The following is a 24,482-nucleotide window of genomic DNA, read 5'->3' on the forward strand; positions in this document are numbered from 1 at the left end:
GAGGCTCTGAGCCCAGAAGGCAAGGGTCCAACCTCCTGGACCGGGCTCATTTTCAGCATGGGGCCTGTCTGGGGCTCAGAGAGCGCTTGAGAAAGTTGTGTAGAGCTTTACTGTTGATTGAGGTATTTTTGAGAAAATCAGCATTTTGAGGCTAATCCATAAGGACACTTTCCAAGTGTTTAAATATTTAAGACAGATTGTTTTGATGTTTTAAAGGATGCAGATGTTATCGCTGTCTGATGGATATGATGAGGTCTGGAGCGCTCACCCTGCTTTCTTTTAAGCAACAGCACACTTTCCCAATGTAGCCTCGCTCCACTTCCTGAGAAGTCAAGTCCAAGGTCTGAAAAGAAATCAGGCCCATGAAATATGCTGTGTTCTTCAAGGACAGCTTCTCCTAAGTACACTCTGTGAGGTCCTCCCAAGAGGGTGGAGATAATGAGATTCAGGCCCTCACCCACTCGGCTCTAGTAACAGGCTACATAAACCTTCTCCACCTGGGCATTTTACCTGCACCCAAGAGGTCGCTGGAGATGCAGGCGCTCACTCCGTGACGAGAGAGACCTGCCTGTGGGCTGTGTCTACCGCAGGTGCCAATCCATCCCGCGCTTTCTCCTGCTGGACATAAGGTTGCCGAGAGCAGGGGTGTGGCCTTGAGTATGGACACATCCACCTCTTTGCAGTCTGCTCTGTGTGGGCTCTCGAGACCCTAACAGTTCCAATCCCAATAAGTGATGCTCACAGCCCATCCTGTAACCATTCATCACCCACCAAAGTCAGGTCAGCCATACTCCAGCACTGGGACTGGAAGTAGACAAGGGCTGGTTGCCAAGAGGAAAGCCTCAAGGAGGCTACCCAGGAGTTTCTATTTAGCCAAGGATCATAGCTGCCTCTAAGTCACCAGCATCCCTGCCTCTGGGTCTGATGTGGCATTTGGCCCATCGAGGTTTGAACCAAAAGACTTTACCCTGTGCCCAAACATGGGCATCCCGAACACCTTGCAGATGCAGAAACTCAGGACTTTTGCTTATTTAGTCCCGTCATGTGCTCAGTCCTGGGACCACATATAGCCTTCTATTATGGATTAAACAACTGTTCATCTCTGAGGGATGAATGAGGGATCCTATCACCGACACTCGTATGTCTGACTGCAGATATTCAAGAAAACACATTTGCCCTGCGATGAAGGCTCAGGCAGACATGAACCTCCAGGTTGCACAAATGGAGCCTTAAGGTGGAAGGGATGATCTTAAAAGACTAATTTGCAACTCCAGATGGACAACCCAGTAGCTTTGGATCATTCATCCTCTATGAAGCTCAATATGGAACTACAAATGCAACAATAGTCTCCAAGGAGCTGAAATATTTTCCCCAAACGAGTGTTCATTTCATATAACTAAATCCATATAAAAGACTTTGGATAGTCATTATTTTCCTGGAGTCCTTTATTAAAAAATTGGAGTACTTGTAAAATGCTATGATCATTTTGGGTATGAATTTAAGAACTGTGGAGAAACAAAGTAATCTTGTTTTGAAATAAGATTTGCTTTATTCACAATAATAATACTAACTGCTTAAGTTTGTGAGGCACCATATTAAACTCTTGAAAATATTGTCTCATTTGATCCTTATATAATCCCATGGTTTTATTATTGCGGTAATATTACTAACCACATTTGACTGATGAAGATTCTGTGTTTCCTTCAGATTAACTGGCTAGTGAAAAGCAGAAATATTGTGACAACCCAGGTTCATCTGATACCAAAGACCATGTGCTTAGAACTATAACATCTGTCTTGTTTTTGAGGCAGTTTGCAAGCTCTGAGAATGATTTTCCCATTTAAAATGGTCCAGGTTTTCAGGGCCTACCTCTAAGTCTGCCAGTCTTTGAATTAATACGGGCAGAAAGCAGGATTTAATAAAATGATACCAGGGCCCTAGGAAAGGATTCAGGCATGCAGGCTGAAGCTAAAGGCTGTGGAATCAGACAGACTGGGTTTCAATCCTAGCTTGGCCAGCTGTTGGTCACCTTAGGGAAATCACTTCTCCTCTTGTAGACTTCGTTCCTTCATGAGGATAATAGAAATTACTTACAAGTTCCCACATTCACTTTCAGTGTCATTGTGTGGAGGAGATGAAATAGAGCAGGTAAGGGGCTCAGCTTAATATATGACAATGAGTGTCTTCTCTATGTCACATTTATAAGGTCTGTGCTTCTTGTCATGAACACTTTCACCTTTCTGAAAAATTAAAATGTAGGGTGCATACCATCAAATATGTGAATAGTTGCAAAAGTTCGCCCTGCAGACAAAGGTGATTCTGCTGTCCAAACTGAACTGAAATGTTTTCTTGAAAGATGATGTAGGGGACTTCAGTGTGGCATACAAAAGCGGTTTGGGTATTGATGTATTTTGTTAAAGGTTTGAGTTATACTCTAGCAGAAGATGCTGGGCTTCCCCAGTGGCTCAGTGGTAAGGAATCTGCCTGCAATGCAGGAGACATAAGAGCTGTGGGTTGGATCCCCGGGTCAGGAAGATCCCCTGGAGGAGGAAATGGCAACCCACTCCAGTATTCTTGCCAGGAAAATCCCATGGACAGAGAAGTCTGGCAGGCTACAGTCCATAGTGTTGCAGAGTCAGACACGACAGGGTGACTGAGCACAGCGGACCACCAGCAGAAAGTACAACAGTCAAGTGCTACATATGCCAACTGTGAGGGTTTCATAGACATTAGGTGGGGTTATTTTCAGTATTATCAAAGGTTTGGGCTTCTGTGAACGGTCTCATCGCACCTTCAGTCCAGACACTAGGAGTGCTTTCAGTAGGAGTGGGTAGGGACCGTGGTAAAATTCCCTGTCTACTCTGAAGGGCAGGGGCTATGGTGGGCTGCTGTGTCTGTTCTATCAAATAGCTCCCCAGTCCTCTGATGAGTAGCATGGGGGCCTTTGGGACAGCACAGCACACAGCAGTCATGAAGCTCTATGGGCCAAAGGGCAGAGGATTTTTCTCCTCCTTGAACCTGAGTTAAATGGTCTCAAAGCTGGACAAACTGATTTCTTCTCCTGACCTGGTCCTGGCTCCAGAGATTTCACTACACACCCTGCATGTGCTTGGAGCTGCCTTTTGAGGTTATTTTATTCAGGCAGTTACGAGGGGCTTGATCTGCTCATCCCAGGAGGTTTGGGGCCAGGCCGATAAAGAGCTGTGTCCAGGGGTGATGCTATATTTCTGCTTCCCAGAGACGGAGATGTGGCAACATCAAGGCGGCCAGTGCATGGACCAGAATCCAGGAGCAGCTTTTTGGGGAGCTGGGCTTGTGGCATCAGATGGCAGAAGCCACACCCTGCTCCCAGTGGGAACTGGATTGGAGAGAAGGACCGGCTCGTATGCGGAAACGCATCAGACGCTTATCTCCACTGGAGGCCCCGAATCAAGAAAGGCTCAAGGTAAGAATTAGATGCAACAAGACAGGATGCTTCCAGACAGGAAGTGTGCAGGGAGATGTCTCCCTAGCTTTTCCATCTGATGTTTCCATCAGGAGTGCTTTGGCATGAACAGGTAGGAAAAAGAATGTCCACAGTTAACTGCAGCAGTGCTGAAATGTATTCTTGATGCTGTTTGACAGAAGAATCACTGATTCCCCGAGTACATAGAAGGGATGATCTAACTGCAGTCTGAATGAATGTAGATATGAGTGGTTCATATCTACAGCACCAACCCCACCAACCTAATACCATGCTGACATCCAGAAAAGCCCATTAGAATGATCTGGATGCCAGCTTTTGGAAAGAGCAATGTAATGGACATAGTCTACCTGCCCAAGTTATGTGTCTGGAGCAGTCATAACCAGCCCTCATACGGGCATTACTGCGCAGGCAAATCCCGTATCAAGTCTTGCAGTGGAAATAGTTGGAACTCAGCTATTTCTGCAAGCTCGAGCCAGTGACCCATTTAGTCCAAACTACACTGAAACTGGATTAGATTCCCAGGCAAGAAAATCTGGACAGTCCCTGGGACTTGGCTGTAACGAAGCTTGGACTCTCTATCAAAAGCCTTTTAAATGATGAAGAATCATCCTTGGATTGGTAGTGAATATAGGAAGAACCTGTTAACAGCATTTCAAGTTCTCACTGAATGATCCTAGTTTAAGAGATTCTAAAAAGCTGTCTTTCCAAACCCTGGAACTCAAGATGTTTTCTTCTGCATTCACCTGAAGTTACAATGTTGGGTTTATTCTCTAGTCCATCACCTCATAATCTTTTACCCATCTTAAATCCTTTGTAAAACCTAATGAAAAATTATATTTAATTTATTCAGTAGACATTTTAAGTTTCAATGTGTTATCAATAAACATCTGGTGGTATATAGTATTTTTCCCTCAAATACATTCCTTAGGAGATGGAGGCAGGAAAAATAGGCCTACCCATGGTGCTGATGGCAAGGCTAAAGGCTGGCTGTGGAACCTGGCCTCTGGTCTCTTGGGCTGCCCCAGACCCTGTCTCTGGTCCCCCCTCCAGGGTGGCCCATACCACAGACAGCCAGGATGCTCTTTACTCCCATTTGGCATATCTTTGGTAATTACTGTAAATCTGACTTAATGGAAAATTGTGGGTTTTTTCCCCTTTGACTCAGGAACATTAATATTTGCATTTCATCGTGGTCCTTTAGGATTTGGCATTTTGCTCCCCTTGCAGCTGAGTCTTGAGTGTATGAGTGATTCAAAGGGGTCAAATATGTGTGTGCGTGTGTATGTGTGTTTGTGCAAATCTTTGGAATGGGGGCGGGGGCACATAGGTATCCACATTTAATTTCTGTTTCTCTGGTTTTATTTTAGGAAAGCCAAGACAGAAATGGCAATGTTTCTCAAATAAACACTGAACACCAAGGTATTCAATTTATCTAGTTTTTAATTTAATAGTTAAACCAATTTTTTGCTTTATTTAACATCTTCTTAAAGGTATCAAGTTAATATACTGTAGGGACTGCAAGTCTAGAGTAGAGAGTGCAAACCCTTTCATCACCATGTTCTTGCAGGCATGAGTACTCTATTAAGGGAAGGATTTGGGGTTTATGTTGCAACAATAAGAACTTTTTTCAGGAAAATTATCTTGTCAATTTGCTCTGTGAGGGAAATCTTAAGTGCCCTGCCCAATACAAATACATGTTCAATATGTGAACTAAAACACCTCGGAGGAAAATGGGAAAATGTTTTAGAGCAAAAGTGGATGGAAGAGATATTTAATACTTACACTGAATTCTCTGATTATAAAGATGACAGATATAGTGGTCATTATTATTTCTCCAGTTTTAAAATGTACTTTGAATTCCTTATATTTATTTTTTATGTAATACTCATGGAGGAACTTGGTTGAATTGATATGTTGATAATCTAGTTTATTTTCAGAGATCATTTTGCCCTGTACACTTCCAAGTGAAAGTGAAAGTTGCTCAGTCATGTCCAACTCTTTGCAACCCCATGGACTATACAGTCCATGGAATTCTCTAGGCCAGAATACTGGAGTGGGTAGCCTTCCTTTCTCCAGGGGATCTTCCCAACCCAGCGATCGAACCCATGTCTCCTGCATTGCAGACAGATTCTTTACCAGCTGAGCCACCAGGGAAGGCCTGAACACACCCAAATGCATACCAAATACACACTCAGACACATGCACTATACTTCAGTTTTTGTGTTTCGGCCAAAGATGTGCCTTTTGTTTCAAACACTCCCTGTCTGTAAGTTTCACTGTACCTTAGGCTGCAGTTAATGTTATCTCTTTAACCAAGTGGCAACTTCCTAGAGCTGATTAAACTTGTCTCGTTCAGTGCCTTAGCACCGGAGTTTGTGTGGAGCTTGCTATCTTGCCAGTCTGCAGTAACAAAGCCCAGAAATAAGGATCTTGAACCCTGACCCTGTGTTGATTTGGGGGTCCCACTGTAGCGCAGGGCTTGGGATGACATTGTAACACCCATTTTTTGGTTTCTCTTCTTTTCAGCCCAAGCGCCATAACCCTAAGGTTAGAAGGACAGTCTGCCTGCTCTCCTTCTCAAAATGGGTAGCTGCAGAGGATGCAGTGGCAGAAAGCAGGGGCTGGTTTTATGAGGACAAAAAACCAGGGCCATGGGCTGCTCAGTCCCCTCGTTCACCATACATAGGGCCCCCCTGGTTGCCTAAGACCCCAGGTCTTCTCTGTGTTTCCAGCATGGATGCCCAGTTCCCAGTAGGGAGCTTAGGAAGGGGAAAGAAAGGGGGTGTACTCTCCGCCATGCCTGCGGGGTGCCTGTGCCTGCACAGCGTTCTCCTTGCCTGGGGAAAGCCTGTCATGACTGTCGCTGTGAGCGGCAGGCGCTTTCACTCAGCCAGATGTGAGACGCCCAGGCGGGGAGGAGTTCAAAGAGATGAACATCCTGGCACAAAGAAAATGACCAGAAGCCCCCTTGACCTGGCTGCCATGTGCAATGTGTTGCTCAAGGCAGGTGGACACCCAGGACAGGGTGGAGGAAGAACATCTAGGGATATACGTAGGTCTATGCTTAGCTGGTACCCAAATGCACGTGTCCAGGAGTGCATCCTCAGGAAATAAGTCTGTATGTACACACACTGATTGCAGCACAGTAGATTTTGGTACAGAAATAGATAATAGTTGTATCTCTAAAAAATAGGAAACAGGTTGAGTGTTTATGGAAGTCACACAATAGATTATTACACAGCCACTTAAGTTGCTCTCTAAGACCTTTTAATGGAATAGGAAAGTATTCATGGCATAACTTTTTTTGAGCAAAAATTTAGAAAAGAAAAGCTATAAATTCAATATAATTCTCATCATGTCAAAAATTACATGTGTGCGTACATGTACATGGGGCTTTCCAGGTGACTTGGTGGTAAAGAATCAGCCTGCCAATGAGGAAATGCATGAGACATGGGCTTGATCCCTGGGTCAGGAAGATCCCCTGGAGGAGGAAATAGCAACCGACTTCAGTATTCTTGCCTGAAAAATCCCATTGACAAAGGAGCCTGGTGGGCTACACTCCATGGGATTGCAAAGAGACAGATGCAACTGAGCATGAACACACGTGTTTTTCTGCACATACACATATGTGTACAGAAACGATATAGAAGTACACCCAAGTACGGCCAGTGAGGGCAAAGAGCCCGGAGATGAAAGGGACTCCTGCAAGGGACTCGGCTCAGATCCTGCCTCAGATGTTAGTAGCCGTATGACCTTGAGTCAAATAATTAGCCTCTGTCAGTATCTTCATTTGTCAAGTGAGGATGGAATGGAATCTACAGCCTAGATAGGAGTAGAGGGAAACTGTCATTCAAGGATCCGGCACAAAGTGCTCACTAAATGGAAGCTATTGTTATTTGCACTCTTTCTGGGTTCATGGGCAATATTTGTTTTATTTTTCACAGTTTTTGTATTTCTCCCAATTTCATGAGTGTTCCAAGTTTTTTCTCTTTTACAATAAGAAGATAGTTTCCATAATTAGGAGGGAAAAGATCACTTTTTAAAAAGAGTAACAAAGTGAAGTTGAGAAAAAGCAAATTCTGGTGACCCTCTAGGGAATTGCTTTACTGATTAATGAAGGTGAATTTTGAGATGTCGCCCTATGGTCACTGGAGACCCGAGAGCAACCTGGCTTAGATACACTTTCTGGAGTAAATCAACCTGCAGGCATGATCACCTCACAATGAGGTCAGAGGGGCATGTCCACTTTCAGAAACATCGAGGGACACCCTGGGGTCCACACCACTCATGGCTGCTCTGAGACTTTGCAGCTCCTCCCAGGGCCTCGGGCCTGGGCTGCACCTTCCCTCATGATGCAGGGTGGCCCATGCACAAACCACATGTCCCCTTCCTGCTGTTGCAGACGAGCTGACACTGAAGGAAGGCGAGAGCGAGGCAGATGAGGTGGCGGGCTGCACCCAGCTGACCTTCTTCCCTGCCTTGCACGAAAGCCTGCACTCCGAAGATTTCTTAGAGCTATGTCAGGAAAGACAAGTCATCTTACAAGAGCTTCTTGATCATGAAAAGGTAACACAACCCGTCATGATTACTCTTTAAAGATTATCAGACATGAGAGAACTCAACTTTTTGCATTCCCATGGGAGGTGATATCTCTATTCACCATAAAAAAGAGAAGGAGCAAAAAAATCCCAGCATACTCCTACATTTGTGGGCCCAGAGCAAGTGTGGGAATGCCCATAATCTTGCATCAAAATGTTTAGATGTAAATCACAGTGCTAATCTGTTAAATGAAATTTGTTCTAATGTCCTACATTGACCTTTACAATAACCTGGGGGGCCAATTTCAGCTTAGAATTCTTGACCTTCTTGTGCTTCAGCATCTTGGTCCCCTGCTCACAGCCTGCCACCCCGAGGGTTGATCCCACACCTTCCTGAGGGGCCTTGGCGGATGTGCTTGGACACTGACACATTCGCCCCAGCTGTCCCCATGCTCCTCACCCTGAAATCAGCTCCCCTCGCCAGCACTCAAGCCTAGAGGAAGCACACTCACGGCACCGTGAGCCCCAGAACGGTGGGCCTGTGCATAGCATGCACAGCCAGGAGGCAGGCTGCGCGCTTGGCAGGGAAACCTGTGGTTGGGAACGCCTGGAGCTGGGCTGTGGGATCCCAGGCTCTCGGTGTGCGTGACCTCTGGGTATGCCTGGAGGAGGGCTAGGGGGACTCCCTGAAGTACAGGCACAGAGGTGGGCTCTCTTACACAAATCTAAGTAAGTATGGAAGATGAAGCGCATGTCCCAAAGTAGCACAGAACTGAACTGAAATCCCAACATGGCCACATACTACATAAATGGCCGGTTACTTCATCTTCACAAGCCTCAGTTACTCTCATCTTTAATATCGCAGCCATAGCAACCATTTCAAAAAATGCTCATAAGGCTTAAATGGAATAATGGAAGCAAAGTGACTAGTGCAGAGCCCAGCTCATGTGAGGTGGCTCATTAAAGACCAGTTCTCTTCCCTTTTCAAAGGCTATCTCATCTATCAACACTTCTGTCTGGGTTACTATGCATGTAAGTGAAGAAGAGGCCCCAGCAAAGCAGAGGAGTGGGCAGGGCAGGGCCAGAAAGTCATGCAGGGTCTACACAGAGGTGAATGCATGAGAGCTGAGGCCTAGCCTGGCCACAGGGTAGAGAAGAGCAGAGCAGACCTACGGGCCACTGAGTAAGCAGCTTGGATTTCCAGGCACAGGTGACAAGCTCAGAGAGTCTGTGATGGGTTTCAGCAAGGAGCAGAAATCGAAGCCTGTCCTTTCCAGGGGCAGGTTCCTGGTAGAGACTCCTGGAGGGTGTCAGATTGGGATTTGCTCCTTCCAGGCGTTAGGTAAAAGGGCTGGCTTGAAGCGCATTGGCCAAAGGGATGACTGCAGTGCTTCTACACATCGCTTAGTTGCTTTCAGATCTGGGTAACAGTTCAGTCAACACAGTCCTGGAAGAACAAGGTCCTCATATGTGCTTAACCCGCAGCTTTCAGCCAGAGAGCACATTTGCAAGCCCCCATCATATCTGGCCACCGTGCGTCTGCTCATGCTGGTTCATCTACCTGCAGTGTTCTGCGTGCTAGACTCCTGGCAGCTGACTCGCCGAAGCCCATCTTGACCAGTCCCCAGTCAGAGACCTAGAGAGCTGTCTCCTTCATTCCCTGTGTCCCCTGCCCACTACATCTCCTCCTACCTTCGCCCCTGGCATACAGGCTAACCTTCACCACTCCACCTGTCTCTCTCTCTCTCACTGTACTGATGCTCATTAATGGAGTGACCCCCATTTCTCCCTGAGGTGCCCAACTAGGGGCATGCCAGTGAGTAAACACTGATGAAAAAGATTTACTATGAGTGTGTGTGTGCTAAGTCACTTCAGTTGCATCTGACTGTTTGTGACCCATGGACTGTAGCCCACCAGGCTCCTCTGTCCATGGAATTATCCAAGCAAGAGTACTAGAGTGGGTGGCCACGCCCTTCTGCAGGGGATCTCCCTGACCCAGGGATCAAACCCACATTTCTTATGTCTCCTGCACTGGTAGATGGATTCTTTACCACTAATGCCACCTGGGAAACCCCAAAGATTTATTATATTTACATTCCTTTCATTTTGGCTATGCACATAGTGTTAGTCTACTGTGTTAAGTTTAAAAAATGGATATTAAAACATATATATATATAACATATATATGTTTATGTGTGTATACATATTCATAATATCCAGCTGCTGAGTGCTAACAGCTGATAACAGTTTGAACACATCATCTGTTAATATGTTCATATAGGTAAATGGATGTTTAACAACTGCCTAGTCAATTGAAAACAGCTAGGAGATCAGTGCTTTCTCACTTTAAAAACCTTTCTTTGCTTTATGCTCTTAAAGGATCTTGTGAAGCAGTGATTCTCAGCATGGGGCAGCCTTACTCCCAGGGGCCATTGCCAATGTCAGGAGACACATGTGGTTGTCATGACTTGGTGGGGAAGCTCCCAGGGGCCATTGCCAACGTCAGGAGACACTTGTGGTTGTCACGACTTGGTGGGGAAGGGTCGCTACTGGCCTCTAGTGGGCAGAGGCCAAGGATGCTGCTTCACATCCTCCAGTGCTCAGGAGAGAAGAGATTAATTATTCAGCCCCAAATGCCCATAGTGCCAAGGTGAGAAATCTTGATATGAAGGATGCATATTGCACAGATTATTGAGCCCTAGCCCTCCCTCCCCACTTCTCTGATAAGGTAAGGAAGTAGGGAATTATATATTGTCTCCATATTGACATGTAATTCTTTATATTGTGTTGATAAGAAGAGAGCATTGGCAATACTTTGTCTTCATTTGGTATATTAATTTTCTATTGCTGCCATAACAAATTACCAAAACTTGGTGACTTAAAACAACACACATTTATTATCTCAAAACTCGGAGCACAACATAGCTCAGCTGGTTTTCTGCCGAAGAGTCACACCTGGGCTGAAACTGAAGTGTTGGCAGGGCTGTGGGTCTCTCTAGAGACTCTGAGAATGAATGCATTTCCGAGCTCGTTCAGGTCTTGGCAGAATCCAGTTCTACGATTCTGTAGGACTGAGGTCACTGTTCCTTGCTGGCTGTTAGCCAGGGTTATTCTGAGCTGCTGGAGGTTGCCCACATCCTTGCCTTGTGGTCCCCTTCCTACATCTTCAAAGCCAGCTGCAGAGGCCTTCTCACCCTGCACATCTCTCCAACCCTCTTCTGCCTCATCTTCCCTCTCCTTTGTCTCCCCTCTGCCTCCCTCCTCCATTGATTCTCTCCCACCAACTCTTCCACCTTCCTCTTCAGCTGCTAAGGTCTCATGGGAATTGGACCTATCAGGTAATCCAGGGTAATCTCAATATTTTAAGGTCTACTGATTTGCAATCTTAATTTCATCTGAAATGAGGAATCATTTCCAGCCCTTCCAGTAGCACGTGGGTTAGTGTTTGATGGGATAACCAGGGACGAGGCTCTTGGGGGACATCTTTGTTCTCAAATACTGCCTGCCACATTTGGTACCACTGAGGGTCCACATCTCACCTAATCCATGTTCCTACCTTCCAAGAAGAGCTTCTGCAGACTGCGTGACTCCCAGGCACTTGCCAAGACTGGCCATGTATCTGCAGCCCTGCCTGGGCTGGGCTGAGGGAAAGGTCTGAAGTTCATAGTCACAGTCAGTGCTGATACCAGCCTGGCCTGTGCAGCGGGTACTTGCCTTCAGCATTTTTGCTAATTGTCTCATGCTGCAGCACTTCATTCCAGGGTCTTGTTGGGGGAGCCAGAGCCTGAAGCCCCCAGATGGCCAACTTTCCCAGCCTCTGAGAGGCAGGCCAGGACTAGCAAGATGCTGTTCTCCTCTCCTCCCCTGCCTGTACTTAAACTTCAGTGTTTCTGGGTCTCTGTGTCACACAGCAGGAAGCTGTCAGAATGCTTCACGTGGCTCATGATTCCAGGCTGCACAGACAGGAGCTTGTGAAGCCCGACAGGGGCTGAGGCAGGAACTGTCCTGTCTCCACGCAGTGCTGGGCGTCCCTTTGTCTGCGGAGAGGGGCCACCCAGGGTGTGGGGGCCAAAGGAGCGTGAGGTGCTGAGCAGCTGCAAGCAAGATGGCTCTGAACATTATCAAGACATTTGTTCTTTGCACAAGTTGTTTTGATCCATTTTGTTGGGTTGTGCTCATTGCCTCTGGCTTTATGGTTAGTTGTGGAAGAGACTGTTTTCTGATTCAGCTGAATTCCTGCAGGGTCAGTGGACCAAACCACCAGATACAGCCGGTCCCTGGAGAAGCTCTAGGAGACAGGTGTGGGCCCCATGGGGACAAGCTTCTGGAGGTGGAGTGGGCAGGGGTTCTAGTCTGGCCCCAGCTCCACCTGCACCGCTTATATTGCATGTCCTCACGCTAGACTCTGTGCCAGGCACAAGGAGCTCTTGGTGGCTTATACCTGCTATTATTACTGTGACTGGGGCTCTTCCTTTAGTAGTATCTTAGGATTTGTTCTTTCAGTCCAAGAAAAAGGGGGAAATGGGGTATGAACTCTGAACACCAAGCAATGACCTTGAGGAAGTGGGGAAGGGCCTGTCAGTGCAAACAAAGAAGGGCTCCTCTATGGACAATGTGGAGCCCCACACAGGCCTCCTTCCAGCAGGTCAGGTTTCTCACAGGTTCCACTCTGACCCTCTGTTCCATCCTTCATCATCTCAGCAGGAAAGAGATCCATCCGCTCAGACCTGGATTCTCTCAATCTGTCCCAGCTCAGCACTTGCCCAGTCGAGGAAGGGAGAATTGTTGCACTGACTCTAGAACCGTGGTGCAAATGGTAAAGAATCTGCCTGCCAATGCAGGAGATTCAAGAGACGCCGCTTTGATCTCTGTGTTGGGAAGACCCCTGGAGAAGGAAATGGCAACCCACTTCAGTATTCTTGCCTGGAAAATGCCATGGACAGAGGAGCCTGGTAGGCTACACCCATGGGGTGGCAAAGAGTTGGACAAGACTGAGCACGCACACACACACACACTTTGCCATGAAAGTGTTCAAGCAAAGATACAGGAAACTGTGCCCACAGCAAGGGTGTGTGTGTGTGTGTGTGTGTGTGTGTGTGTGTATAGATGGTTATTTTCTGCATTTCCTCAGACTAATATTTTCTGCTTGTGTTGAGACATTTTGTGTCAAGTACTGTAATTCTAATTCAGCGTTGTTGAGATAATGTCAGCATTGTTGAGAATTCTCCTAATTCAGATGTCTCCATAAGACCTTGTAGGTCTCGTGTGTTTTCTAAGTGAAAGCACACCCACGCAGGGTGTATGTGGCAGGTGTGCGCCCACACTCAGAAGAACCAGAGCATCTGCCTTCAGTGGCCATCACAGAAAGTGGGCAGGTAGCCTCGCGGAGAGTCCTGCCCCTTCTCCCCTGCCATCTCAGAAGCACTTGCTTTTAGGGCCTTTGCAAGACCCAGCCCAGGGGACCGCAGGGCACGTCTCCTCACACACTTCTGGATGGCTTGTCCCTACAGAGGCCTCTGGGGGAAGCCAGCAGACCGGAGCTCAGAATGGCAGCAGCTTAATTCATTTCTGTGTGAGAACACTGGCGCTCCGATCGCCTCCAGCGATACCTGGGACAGTAATTATTCTCTGCCAATTTTGTGCCATTGATTAATGATTCCCAGAACCACAAACACACTTCTCTGCAAACAGCTCCATTTGACACGAGGAGTGGTTTATTTAATGCATGTTAACCGTGGGCTTGTGTCAGCTGCTGCGTCCCTTGCACCTCCTCCACAGAGCTGCTTGCTAAAGTGTCTCCACTTAAAAAATGTGCTTCCAGACCCAGTCCAGAGTCAGAACTCCTATGGGAGTTTTTTTACTGTTGCTTGAAAATTACATGAAATTAATTAATTTCATGAAAATTAATTAATTACATGAATTAATTATTTAATCCATGTAATTATATGTAATTAACTAATTAATAATTACATGGAAAACTAAGCATTCATTTTTTTCATTTACATTTTTTACTCAATGTAAAATATTAGTATGACTTTGTTAGAAATGAAATCAGCTTAAAGGGAGATCTTTTTGTGCTGAACAGCAGAGAGCAGCATCAAGCTCTTCATAGGTATTTTTAGCTGAAGTCATCTGTAGAAAGTGAAGAAGTGTGTTAAACTTCTCACGTAGAATCTTCCCCCCAGGTAAGTCACCGTGATGGACTTCCTAGAATGCAGAGCTACACGTGTGGTCCCTACCGAAAACCTTCTGAGACTCTCTTTGGCACACTCCGTGCCCTTCTGAGTGGCCCTGTGCTTCCCTGGACTTGCTTCTCTCACCCTTACACAAGTGTGCAAGTGTGCATGCACACGCACCTGCCTTTTAATCTAATTATACAGAATTGTTTACGTTCTCTAAACATGCCCCACTGTCTCAAGACTTTGTGCCTTGGAAATTTTCTCCTCTGTTTTTAGTCTTCTTAACTTATAACACAGCCTTGGGGTCCCCACCTCGAGACTCACTGCTCTGATGTCCCCTCCACTCCCTCTCTGGGCTCTGTCTGGGCCAGGTGCTCTCCTCTGTGCCCCCAAGGTATGTGTGCTTCCCTCCAACATCACGCTCTTGGAGGACAGTTGATAGTCTCCTCTCTTTCCTGTCAAGCCACAAGCACCACAGAGATGTGCTTTATGTCCCCTTGTGTTCGCGTGGGGGCACAGGCTAAAACATCTAACACATCTCTATTAAGTGAAAGTGTGAGCAAATAAGCGAGTGGCAGCCATAGGTTTGCATAAGACAGGACCTCAGCTTTCGTAGCCTGGCTGGCGTCCCCAGCTCAGTTTCTGACCCGGTCTTCAGGCCATCTGCATCAGAATCAGCTGGCCTGCCTATTCAAATGCAGATTCCAGGGTCCACTTTGTACCTCTGTGCCTCAGAACAACTGGGATGTAACCTGGGAATATGAACTTTAACAAGCTGCCCAGGTGACTCTCCTACCTAAGCTTTTCAAATAAATGCTGAGATTCATGGCTCTGGGTTTTACAATATACAGAGCTGCCCTCGGAGAAGGCAATGGCACCCCACTCCAGTACTCTTGCCTGGAAAATCCCATGGATGGAGGGGCGTGGTAGGCTGCAGACCATGGGGTCTCAAAGAGTCAGACAGGACTGAGCGACTAACAGCAGCAACAATGAGAGAATGTGCACGTTAGCTCTGTTCCTGGACACCTCACGTGCTAGTGCTGAAGCTTACATTTTCTACCTGGAAAGTTAAGGTGTTGCACTAAGTTGCAGACTAATAGTGCTGGAAGAAATCTTGAGAGAGCCTCCAGCTGAACTTCCCCTTTGGCAGACATCAGACTGAGGCCTGCTTCTAGGAGAGTGTGCAGGCATGGGCTTCCACAGGATGTCCCAGAACACTGTTGCCCCTCTAACTTTAACTCTGGCGGTTTCGGACTTCCAGACAACCTGTTCCTTATCATCCCAGGGCCAGGCGTGGCTGTGTGCTTACTTATCCACCCATTAGGAGTGAAAATACGTCACTTAACTGATCTTAAACATGTTCTACTTATGGAGCTGAAGTTCCACTCTTTTTAAAGTGATTGATAGAATCGTGGCAGGAGGGATTTCTTCATCACGAGTGAACTTGGTGATAGAGCCCTCTTAGGGCTAATTTAAATGGAAGAGCAGGGAATAGTTCACTTGGGCTCATTTTCCAGTTTTTAGAATGTTACTCTTTTCTAGCCCAATCCATTTTTAAGCTATTGACCCAGCTCTCACCAGACATTCTTCTTGTGGTTTGGTTTATTCTGGTTATCACTTAATTCTCCCCCAAAGGAAAACACCCGGAGATCATGAGAACATGCTGCAGCCTCTGCTGTTGGCACCCCAGAGTCTGGCCAAGGGTGGGGCGTCACAGGGACAGGAGAGGCCAGGGAGGTACACAGGCCTGTGTACTCGGGCCCCACATCCGACCATGTGAACTGGAGGATGAGGTCTCCTCCGTACAAAGGTGTAAGAGAAGAAGCTTCAACAGCTTGGCCTAGGAAGCATAAACACCCTCCACCAGCGCTGGTGCGAGTGTGAATTAGCGTCGCCTCGCGGGAGGGCAATCTGGCACTAGATCGGAATAGAAAATGCCCACATCCTTGACCTACAGTTATACTTCTAGGAATTTAGAAGATTTACTACAGATTTACATATGTGTTCAAAGTGACCTATGCACAAGGACTGTCACACTGACCTCTCTTCTGCTCCCAGATCTGCCCTTCCTGCCTCTGTGCTCTGAGATGGATATTCCTGTTCCATGAAGTTTCTTCTCCCAGCCTTGCCATGACTACTCATTTCCACCCTTCAGGTCTCAGAGTTTGTCTGAGATCATGTCCCCTCCAAGTTTCTCTCTGCCTTATATCGTTATCAACCTGTTTTTTTTTTTCTTCTTTCAGTGCATATCACAGTTTTTGATAATGTATTGGTGGGTGTCTCCCCCACTGGATTTCAGGTCCCACGAGGGTAGGGTTCTCGTTTATCTTGTTTGCCCCTCACTCTGGCTAGCTCCCATTTGAAGTCGGGTGTGAGGACTGGTGCGCCGGGCTGCTTTCCAGGTGCCACCACTGCTGCCCCATCGTTGCTCCCAAAGGTGAGCAGGGAGCCTGGCTTCAACCCCGGCTCTTCCATTTACCCACCTTTGGTGAGATTCTTATCTCTGCATCCTTTCTTTTTCATCTCTAAATTGGACTAGTAAAATTTTTCTTTCCCAGTTGTAAGGATTATGCGTAAAAGGCTTATAATGTTTATGTGAAAGTGTCAGTCACTCACTCATGTCCGACACTTTGCCACCCCCTGGACTGTAGCCCGCCAGGCTCCTCTGTCCATGGGATTCTTCAGTCAAGAATACTGAACAAGGTAGCCATTCCTTTCTCCAGGGCATCTTCCTGACCCAGGGATCGAACATGGGTCTCCTTCATTGCAAGCAGATTCTTTACCATCTGGGCCACCAGGGAAGCCCAATGGTTATACAGTAGGTTTTTTTTGTATAGCTGGAATTAGCACAGAATTATCCTGAGAAAATGTTGGCGTTGATCTTATTCTGGTTCCTTTGAGCTCCTGTCACCGAGAATTCATGTATTCTCCCACTCATCCCTTCAGAGATTTATTCTATGTAAGGACCCAACTAGTCCTTACTTAATGTGGGACTCTGCTTCATACCAAGACATCATCCCAGATCAGCCTCCCCAGAAAGCCAACACTGAGCCAGAGATGTGCGCACGGCATGTTTGTTGGGGGTGCGGGTTGCTGGATGTGCAACCTCACTGCGGTCTCAGCCAGGCCTCGGCTGAGCCCATGGGAGCTCAGAGTGAATGGAGGCAAAGGGCCAGTCCCTCTGCCTCTGTGCTGGCCCGATGTTGGGGACAGATGACCACTGAGATGGGGACCTGACCCATGACAGGTACTCTGTTTAGCTGAGGGGATTCTGGGAAACTGCCAGCATCTGCAGCTGCTGAGAGAATGTGCTTGAGCCAGAGGAAGGGATCTGGTGCCTCCTCTGCACACACCTTGGAGCAGCTTTGGCCTTTGCAGACAGCAGTACCAGTCTTGCATTTGTGGTTCTAGGCAGACCTGGTTCTGGTCCTGTCCTAGTTACTTTCCAGCTGTTTTCTTGACAAGTTTCTTCACGTCTATAACTGAGTGATGCCTCAGACTTCAAAAACTTTCCTCATTGTTTACTGAGGAGTGTTTTGCGTGGTTGTAGAGGAGCTTAAAGTGACGGGAAAAATGTCAACATGTTCAAAATAGCAATAAACACTCATCCACGTGCCTCAGTGGGATACGGTGGCCTCAGGTACGTGAAATAATGAAACAGGGTGTCGGGTGTAGAAATCCCACTTAGACTGTGCAGAGCAGTGCAGCTGGGGACAGCGGCTCCATCATTTACAGGGTGCTGCTCTTACTTCCCAGTGCTCAGCGGGCGACCAGACTCTGCCCTCCTGTCCTCCTTAAGAAGCTGGGTGTGTTTCCCTCATGCATGGCCTGACTCTGGCACTCTCTCCCTGCAGGTGACGCAGAAGTACTCTGTGGTCATCGTGCAGGGCCACCTGGTCTGCGAAGGGCTCCTGCTCTTCGGCCAGCAGCACTTGTACATCTGCGAGAACTTCACGCTGTCTCCCGTGGGTGATGTCTACTGCACCCGCCACTGCCTATCCAAGTGAGTGCCCCTCCAGTCCTGGCAGACTCTGCCCTGACCCCACGCCACCTTCTCAGCCGCCCCATGCCTATGCCTCCCACCTTTTCCTTCCTATGGGCTCGGGTTTGGGCCTGAAACTGAGCCATGAGATAAAACAGAAGAACCTTAGGCACAGGCATCCATGACTAGGATTCCCCAAAGCTAAAATCTGGAGCAGTTAAGCATACAGCAGCTGCTCGGGTTCTCCTGCCATGAAATGCACCACAGGACAAAAGGGATCGCTCTTCAGGTTGTTTGGAGAATAGAATCCAGTCCCATCAGCGTACCTATTCAACAACTTTTTTTTAAATCGGAGTATAGTTGATTTACAATTTTGTGTTAAATATTGCTGAAAAATAATGTATATTTATGTATAACCGAGTCAACAACGTCTTGCTTGTTCATCCTTATGCAAGACATCAGGCACTGCCTCTTTATCCCCGCAAGGCCCGTAATACAATCACCAGCATATGCAGGTTCTTTTGGAAAGAGTTTGGAGCACACTATCACCGAGCGACAAAATGCATGTTCTGCGAGGACTCTTCAGGGTTCACACTTGGAGAGAGGACACGGGCTGTTATGGGGAGGGACAGCTACGTGGAGAAGTGAGCTAAGATTTGGGTCTTGAAGGATGAGTGAGATTTGGGTAGAAATTTGAAGTCATTTTTATACCAACTAATACCAGAGATCTTTGGCAGGAAATGCTGAGGTTCTTCTCTAGGATCATATGTATTGATAGTTGGTGTATTTGGGTTCGATCGGCCCTTACTGAATAATTCTCCAGTGTTTATGGAGTACGGCCTTTCAAAACCAAATTGATTGTGTTTGCACTTTTGCTAGATATTGTCAGATGTATGTTTTCATCACTTGTGAAGAAATTTAGATGCCAATTTCTTTTCTAGTTATCCAAGGCTCAAGTGATGACAAGATAACCTCTTAGCCCAGTGGCTCTCAAGCTAAATTACATTGACTCGCCTGGAGGACTTGATAACATAGACTTCTGGGACCCGCCATCATCCCAGTTTCTAAGTTGGTAGATCTGGGCTAGGGCCTAAGATTTTACCAAATTCGCAGCTAATGCTCCTGCCACTGGTCTGGGATCACACTTTGAGAACCACTATTTAAAACTATTGATGGAGGAACCAGAGTCTTACCTGCCAATGAGCAAGAATTTTAACTCCCAGGTATCATATTATTTCCAGCCTATGTGAAGAAGCAAGAATTTAAGGATTGTGGAAGGATAGATGTCAGCCCACCCCACTTTGATTTAGGTTTGTTTTAAAATGCTTGGCCTTCTTCTCTCTGCTAACTTCCATCTTTTATCCATACCAAATGTTCACCGATTGCAGTGAATCTTCTATGCTTTTTCAAGGCAGGCACATAATTAATACTTGGCACACTCATCTCATTTTATTCCTCATGTTTTATTGATACTGATCAATACGGACAATGGGTCTGCAGACTCGCCTGAGAGCTGATGAAAGCTTTTCTACTCCACATATGTGCATGGAGTGCCCATGAAACGACTCGCATAATCCACTGCTTCACTCTCCTCCTCTGGTTAGTGTTGGATACGATCTTATTGATTAGCTAAATTGTGTTTATGAGGTGCATATAATCATGATCCAATTGACGATATCTGCACTTTTAATAGAAACCCAGTTGTTAGGTTGGATGCACTCAAGTCTGGGAACGTCCTTTTCTAGAATGGAAGTAGGAGATAGTGAGAATATTTAACTACCTTAGAATTGCATGGGTGATTTTAGTCACCATACCTCGAACAAGTGTTTGTTAAGCAGGCAGTGTTTTCTCTCTGAGCCCTTGTCTACTACCTGAAGAAAATGCTGGCTCTTGTGGAGATGTGGTTCTCAGAGATGGGCCATTAGATCCTGTGAGATCAATAGAGATTAAGTCTTATTTTGACCATGGAGACTAAGGAAGATATATAAATAAGCCAGTTAAAAATAAAGCTAAGTCAACTCTGAAATGTTTCTCTGAAAGACTGCCATCAATTTGAGTATAGTTCAGCCTTAGACCTTGAAAGAGACTCCCTGATGTACCATAAAACATCCCAAATAAAACTCAAGAAGCTGCCAATCCTCCAGCAGCAATTGCACTCAGGTACTTTGTAACTTTCCTCAGAAAGCAAGACCCTTTCCAGAAGGTTATATTTTGCTTTGAGGGAGATTCCTTCTTGGCTGAATAGGTAACTGTGTTTTCTGTGTAACCAGTTTTCTGGGCTGTTGTACAAAGTATCAAAAACTGGGTGGCTTCTTAAAAAAGAAATTTATTATCCCTCAATTCTGGAAGCCAGAAGTCTGAGATCAGGGTGACAGCAGGGCCGTGCTCCCTCTACAGCTGTAGGGGAGGATCCTTCCTCGCCTCTCCAAGCTGCGAGTGTTTCCTGGCGGTCCCTGATGGTCCTAGGCTTGTAGACACATCTCTCCAGCCACATGGCCATCTTCTCCCTGTGTGTGTCTGTCTCCATGACCAAGTTTCCCTTTTATTGGAGGATACTAGTCTTACTGGATCGGGATTTGTCTTCATGACCTCACTTTATTACCTCTGTTATTTACCGAAGTAAAGTTACATTCTGAAGTACCGGGGATTAGGACGTCAGCCTACATCTTCTGGGGGACACAATTCAACTGGGGATTAGGACGTCAGCCTACATCTTCTGGGGGACACAATTCAACCCGTAACAGTGGCGGCCAAGCTCACAAGATGTAGCGTTTGATTCATTCGGTGGGAATCCAAACCATCCAACTGGCTTTTTATGATCGGTGCTTTTAGTCGGCAGTTTTAAGGCATCAGCTCTCTGTTTAATTTCATTCAACAAATACTTATTGAAAGTCTTCCTTATACCAGCACTGGGGTAGACTCCACAGATACACAGCTCAGTCAGATAAGGGCTGAGTCTGGTAAAGAGTTTGCGATCTAGCAGATGATTTGGGTGCAAATTCCAGGTATAAACTGGTAATTGGATTTGTCCCATACAAATGTGGGACAAATCAATGTTTTCATCTGAAATCCACTTCTACTACCAAAGACCCAGTCAATCAATATCATGATTATCATTTAGTGTCCTGTGATTTCCCTAGTTAAGAATATCATATTAAAAGTTACACTATGACCATGTTGTCCAAGACCATGTTGAACAGGGACTGTTTAGTGGAGGCTCTTCATCTTTCTGCCTCATTTTTCGGGAACTTGAAATTTGTCCATACCTAACTACACATCTCTTTCACGTTTCCCCCACCGCATCACCAACCCATTTCTGGCCCCGATACCCAGAGAGCCTTCTCACACTTGCGCTCTGCGCCCTGTGTCACTGTCTGTCCTGAAGGCGATCCCTTGCCTTGTGTCGCCTCCTCTGGCGAAGCCAACGTCCCATATTACTCCTCAGCGCGGGGCTGACACAGACAGGGGTTATCAGGTAAGTGGGTGCTGGCACATCCCCTGATGTGTTCCAGAAACACAGGTTCAGGCAGGTGAGCAAGCCCCCACGGGACACCCTCTCTCACTGCACGTATTGCTTTCCTTCCAGCATTAGCGACCCATTCATCTTCAACATGTGCAGCAAAGACAGGTCCTCTGACCATTACTCGTGCCAGCGCCACAGCTACGGCGACCTCAGGGAGCTCCGGCAGGCCCGCTTCCTCCTGCAGGTGAGACCTGGGAGGGCCCGGAGGAAGGACCATCCCTTCCCTAACCCTCACCCTAAGACCTGATGGCGGTTCGGGTGCCACCGAGGCCCCATCTGGACGGGAGGGGCGCACCTTCTTGACCGCACAGCCCAGGGCCCTTTGGGACACCCGTGAGTTCCCCTGGCTTGTGTTGGGCTGGTCCCCCGGCTGGGACCGAGTTCTGCCCTCTGCTCCACCCTCTCCCCAGTCCCTGCCATTTGGCCACCGGGCCCTTCTCTCTCTTACCATGTCACTTAGGAGCCAGCCTCTTTGCTTTATTTTCCCCTTGACATGCCCCAGAGCTGCCCGGAGACTCAGGAATACAGGACAGGGCAGCTCCATTGCCTGATGGCAGAGCTGATGACTGAGAGCTGAGTGCCAGTCTTCCCTGTTCAGACCACAGGGACACCTCCTCAGGCTACTGCCTCTACCCTCTGCCCTCCTCAAGTCTTCATCTACCTTCAAGCTCCATCATTTCCTGGGCCAGGTGATTTAGAGATCTCCTGATTGTCCCCTCCAACCAGGATCCCAGAACCTTGTCTAGTGTATTCAAGGGCTCATCCGGCTGCTAAACAGAGCGGACTCCTTCCAGAGGCAGGCTTCTGTCGTTACTGAGTCACAGCCAAATACTTCTCATCCCCTACGTTGGAGGCCAGCACCTGGGTTAGAAGCATCACCTCAGTGGCAAAGGGAGGAACAGCTCTGGGGTTCCCACTGGCCTCAAACACGTCTTGCCCTCAGCAGCCCGACCTCTGCAGTAGCAAAGCTGCAACTGTGCCCAAGGGCCTCCCAACACCTGGCAGAGGAAGAGATGAGGGACCACCTCGTGGGCGGGGAGGGGCCCAGGCCCCTTCCCCCATTCTCTCTGCAGGGTCTCTTCTGCATAGGCCAACAAAACAGTGCTCGCCCTCTGGCACAGAATAAGTTACCTTTCATTTGCAAACTTCTTCATCTCTTAACCCTCCTGCTGGAGGCCTCATTGTTATTTATATTATTATTATTCTTTGAAGCTAAAGCTTAAGGGAGCCTTTCAGAGGGGCTCATTCTGGGGAGGAACAGCTGCCTTCACAGACAAGTATCCGGCAAGCTGTTGGCTCTGACTGACTTTCCCTCTCCTTCCTTCTCTGCTGCTTTTGCCCACAAAGCGTTGGTTCTCGTTTTGCCAGCCCTCAGTGCTCTTCTCAGAGAGTGAGCCAGAAAGGGGTGGGTGGAGGAGGCCCTGTGCTGATGGTTCTGACCAGGGCCAGCTTGGGCCCGGTCCTGAGCATGGCTCTGCACAGTCAGGCACCTCTGGGCTTCATTTCTCTCCAGTGAACAGCCACCACCTCTTGTCTTTTCCACTATTACATAATATAGCACATTTTGAGCACATAGCAAGTACTCAGAAATTATTTTTTTTAGTAATTGTGTGTCTGTTTACATGTTACACATAGTAGCAACTAGGTATCAGTAAGTGAGTGTCTTTCTCCCCAGTACAAAGAGAGTGTTTCCAGAGGGCTGGTTAGCAGGACAGTAGTGGAAGCCAGAAGTGGGAGGCTGTGTGAGCATGTCCAGGTGGCGCTGGGAGAGCTTCGTGTGCAAGGCCTCCATGTGCCCAGCCGTAGGTTCTCCCAGAAGGAAGTCAGGGCCTGGGCACTTGAGGTTGCTGGGGCAAGTCATGGGCGCCACAGAGTCTGTGTTCATCATCTGTTTGCACATTATTTATACTTCTGTATGTAGGAAAAAATCTGAGGCTCTTCTGTACATCTGCAGAGAAGGGTGCTGCCTTATCATTACAGAGACTTTCCCTCTGCTCAGAAGTCTGATGAACTGAACGTTGAGAACTCGCTTCAGCCAGGAAGGAGCAGGACCTGACTGCTGATGCAGCACCCATCTCTGAGTCTGACCCTCACCCTCCCTATCGCTCCCTCCTTGCTCGGACCTCACCTCTCCCAGGCCCTTCCTCAAGCACTGAGCATTCTCTCCCTGACCCCCCCTCATCCCTGAGCTTCATGCTGTATGTGGGCTCACTCTATCACTATTCCAAGTCTAAGAAAGGAAAAAGGAAGGCAGCCAGGTTCATAGGTGTTAACAAAATACCCTTGAAGTGACATTGCTATCTCATGTGGCCACATCAAAATGGCTCAGCAAAGTGCATTTGGCAAAGCCCCTGTGCCTCAAGTCTGCAGGTCAGCATAGGATGCTGCCCAGATTAAGGCTTGCATCCACTCACTCAAGCAGCTCCCCTAGTGTTTCTGGTAAGATGATCCTTCAGTTCAGGAAGTGAAACCCTTGACTCAGGAGAAGAAGTGTCTGAAGATGTCATTGGGCATTTTCCTCTCTTTGTCCCCTTCTCGCTTTTCCTGTGAGTTGGGCTCTTGTTTCCTTCTTCAGTCAAAGGAATGCTGAGATCTCCTGCCCTCCTACTTACTCTGTGAAGACTGCAGTTCATTACTGTTACCAAAGTCTTCATATCCCCTGTAGGAGGTTGGAAGGACTAACTAGGAAGGGTTGCCTTTGTCAGCCTAAATAAAGACGTAACTGAGGCAAGCTTGAATTTACCGGAAATTGAGTTGATTCAAAAATAACAGGGGAATAACCACTGAGGAAAGG

General features: G+C 47.3%; 1 protein-coding gene across 3 annotated transcripts in view; it reads left to right on the plus strand.

Annotated features, from left to right (window-relative positions):
• WDFY4 (WDFY family member 4) overlaps positions 1-24,482 on the plus strand; it is a 248,632-nt gene that overhangs the window by 155,585 nt on the left and 68,565 nt on the right. For 2 of the 3 annotated variants that reach the window (XM_070782345.1, XM_070782347.1), the window contains exons 41-45: positions 3,239-3,445; positions 4,834-4,885; positions 7,869-8,032; positions 18,038-18,186; positions 21,752-21,872. In XM_070782345.1, coding sequence (XP_070638446.1) covers positions 3,239-3,445; positions 4,834-4,885; positions 7,869-8,032; positions 18,038-18,186; positions 21,752-21,872 — 693 coding nt within the window. The other variant, XM_070782348.1, reaches the window with a different exon arrangement.

The sequence above is a fragment of the Bos indicus genome, chromosome 28 (genome assembly GCF_029378745.1).
Source record: "Bos indicus isolate NIAB-ARS_2022 breed Sahiwal x Tharparkar chromosome 28, NIAB-ARS_B.indTharparkar_mat_pri_1.0, whole genome shotgun sequence".
NCBI classification, from domain to species: Eukaryota; Metazoa; Chordata; class Mammalia; order Artiodactyla; family Bovidae; genus Bos; species Bos indicus.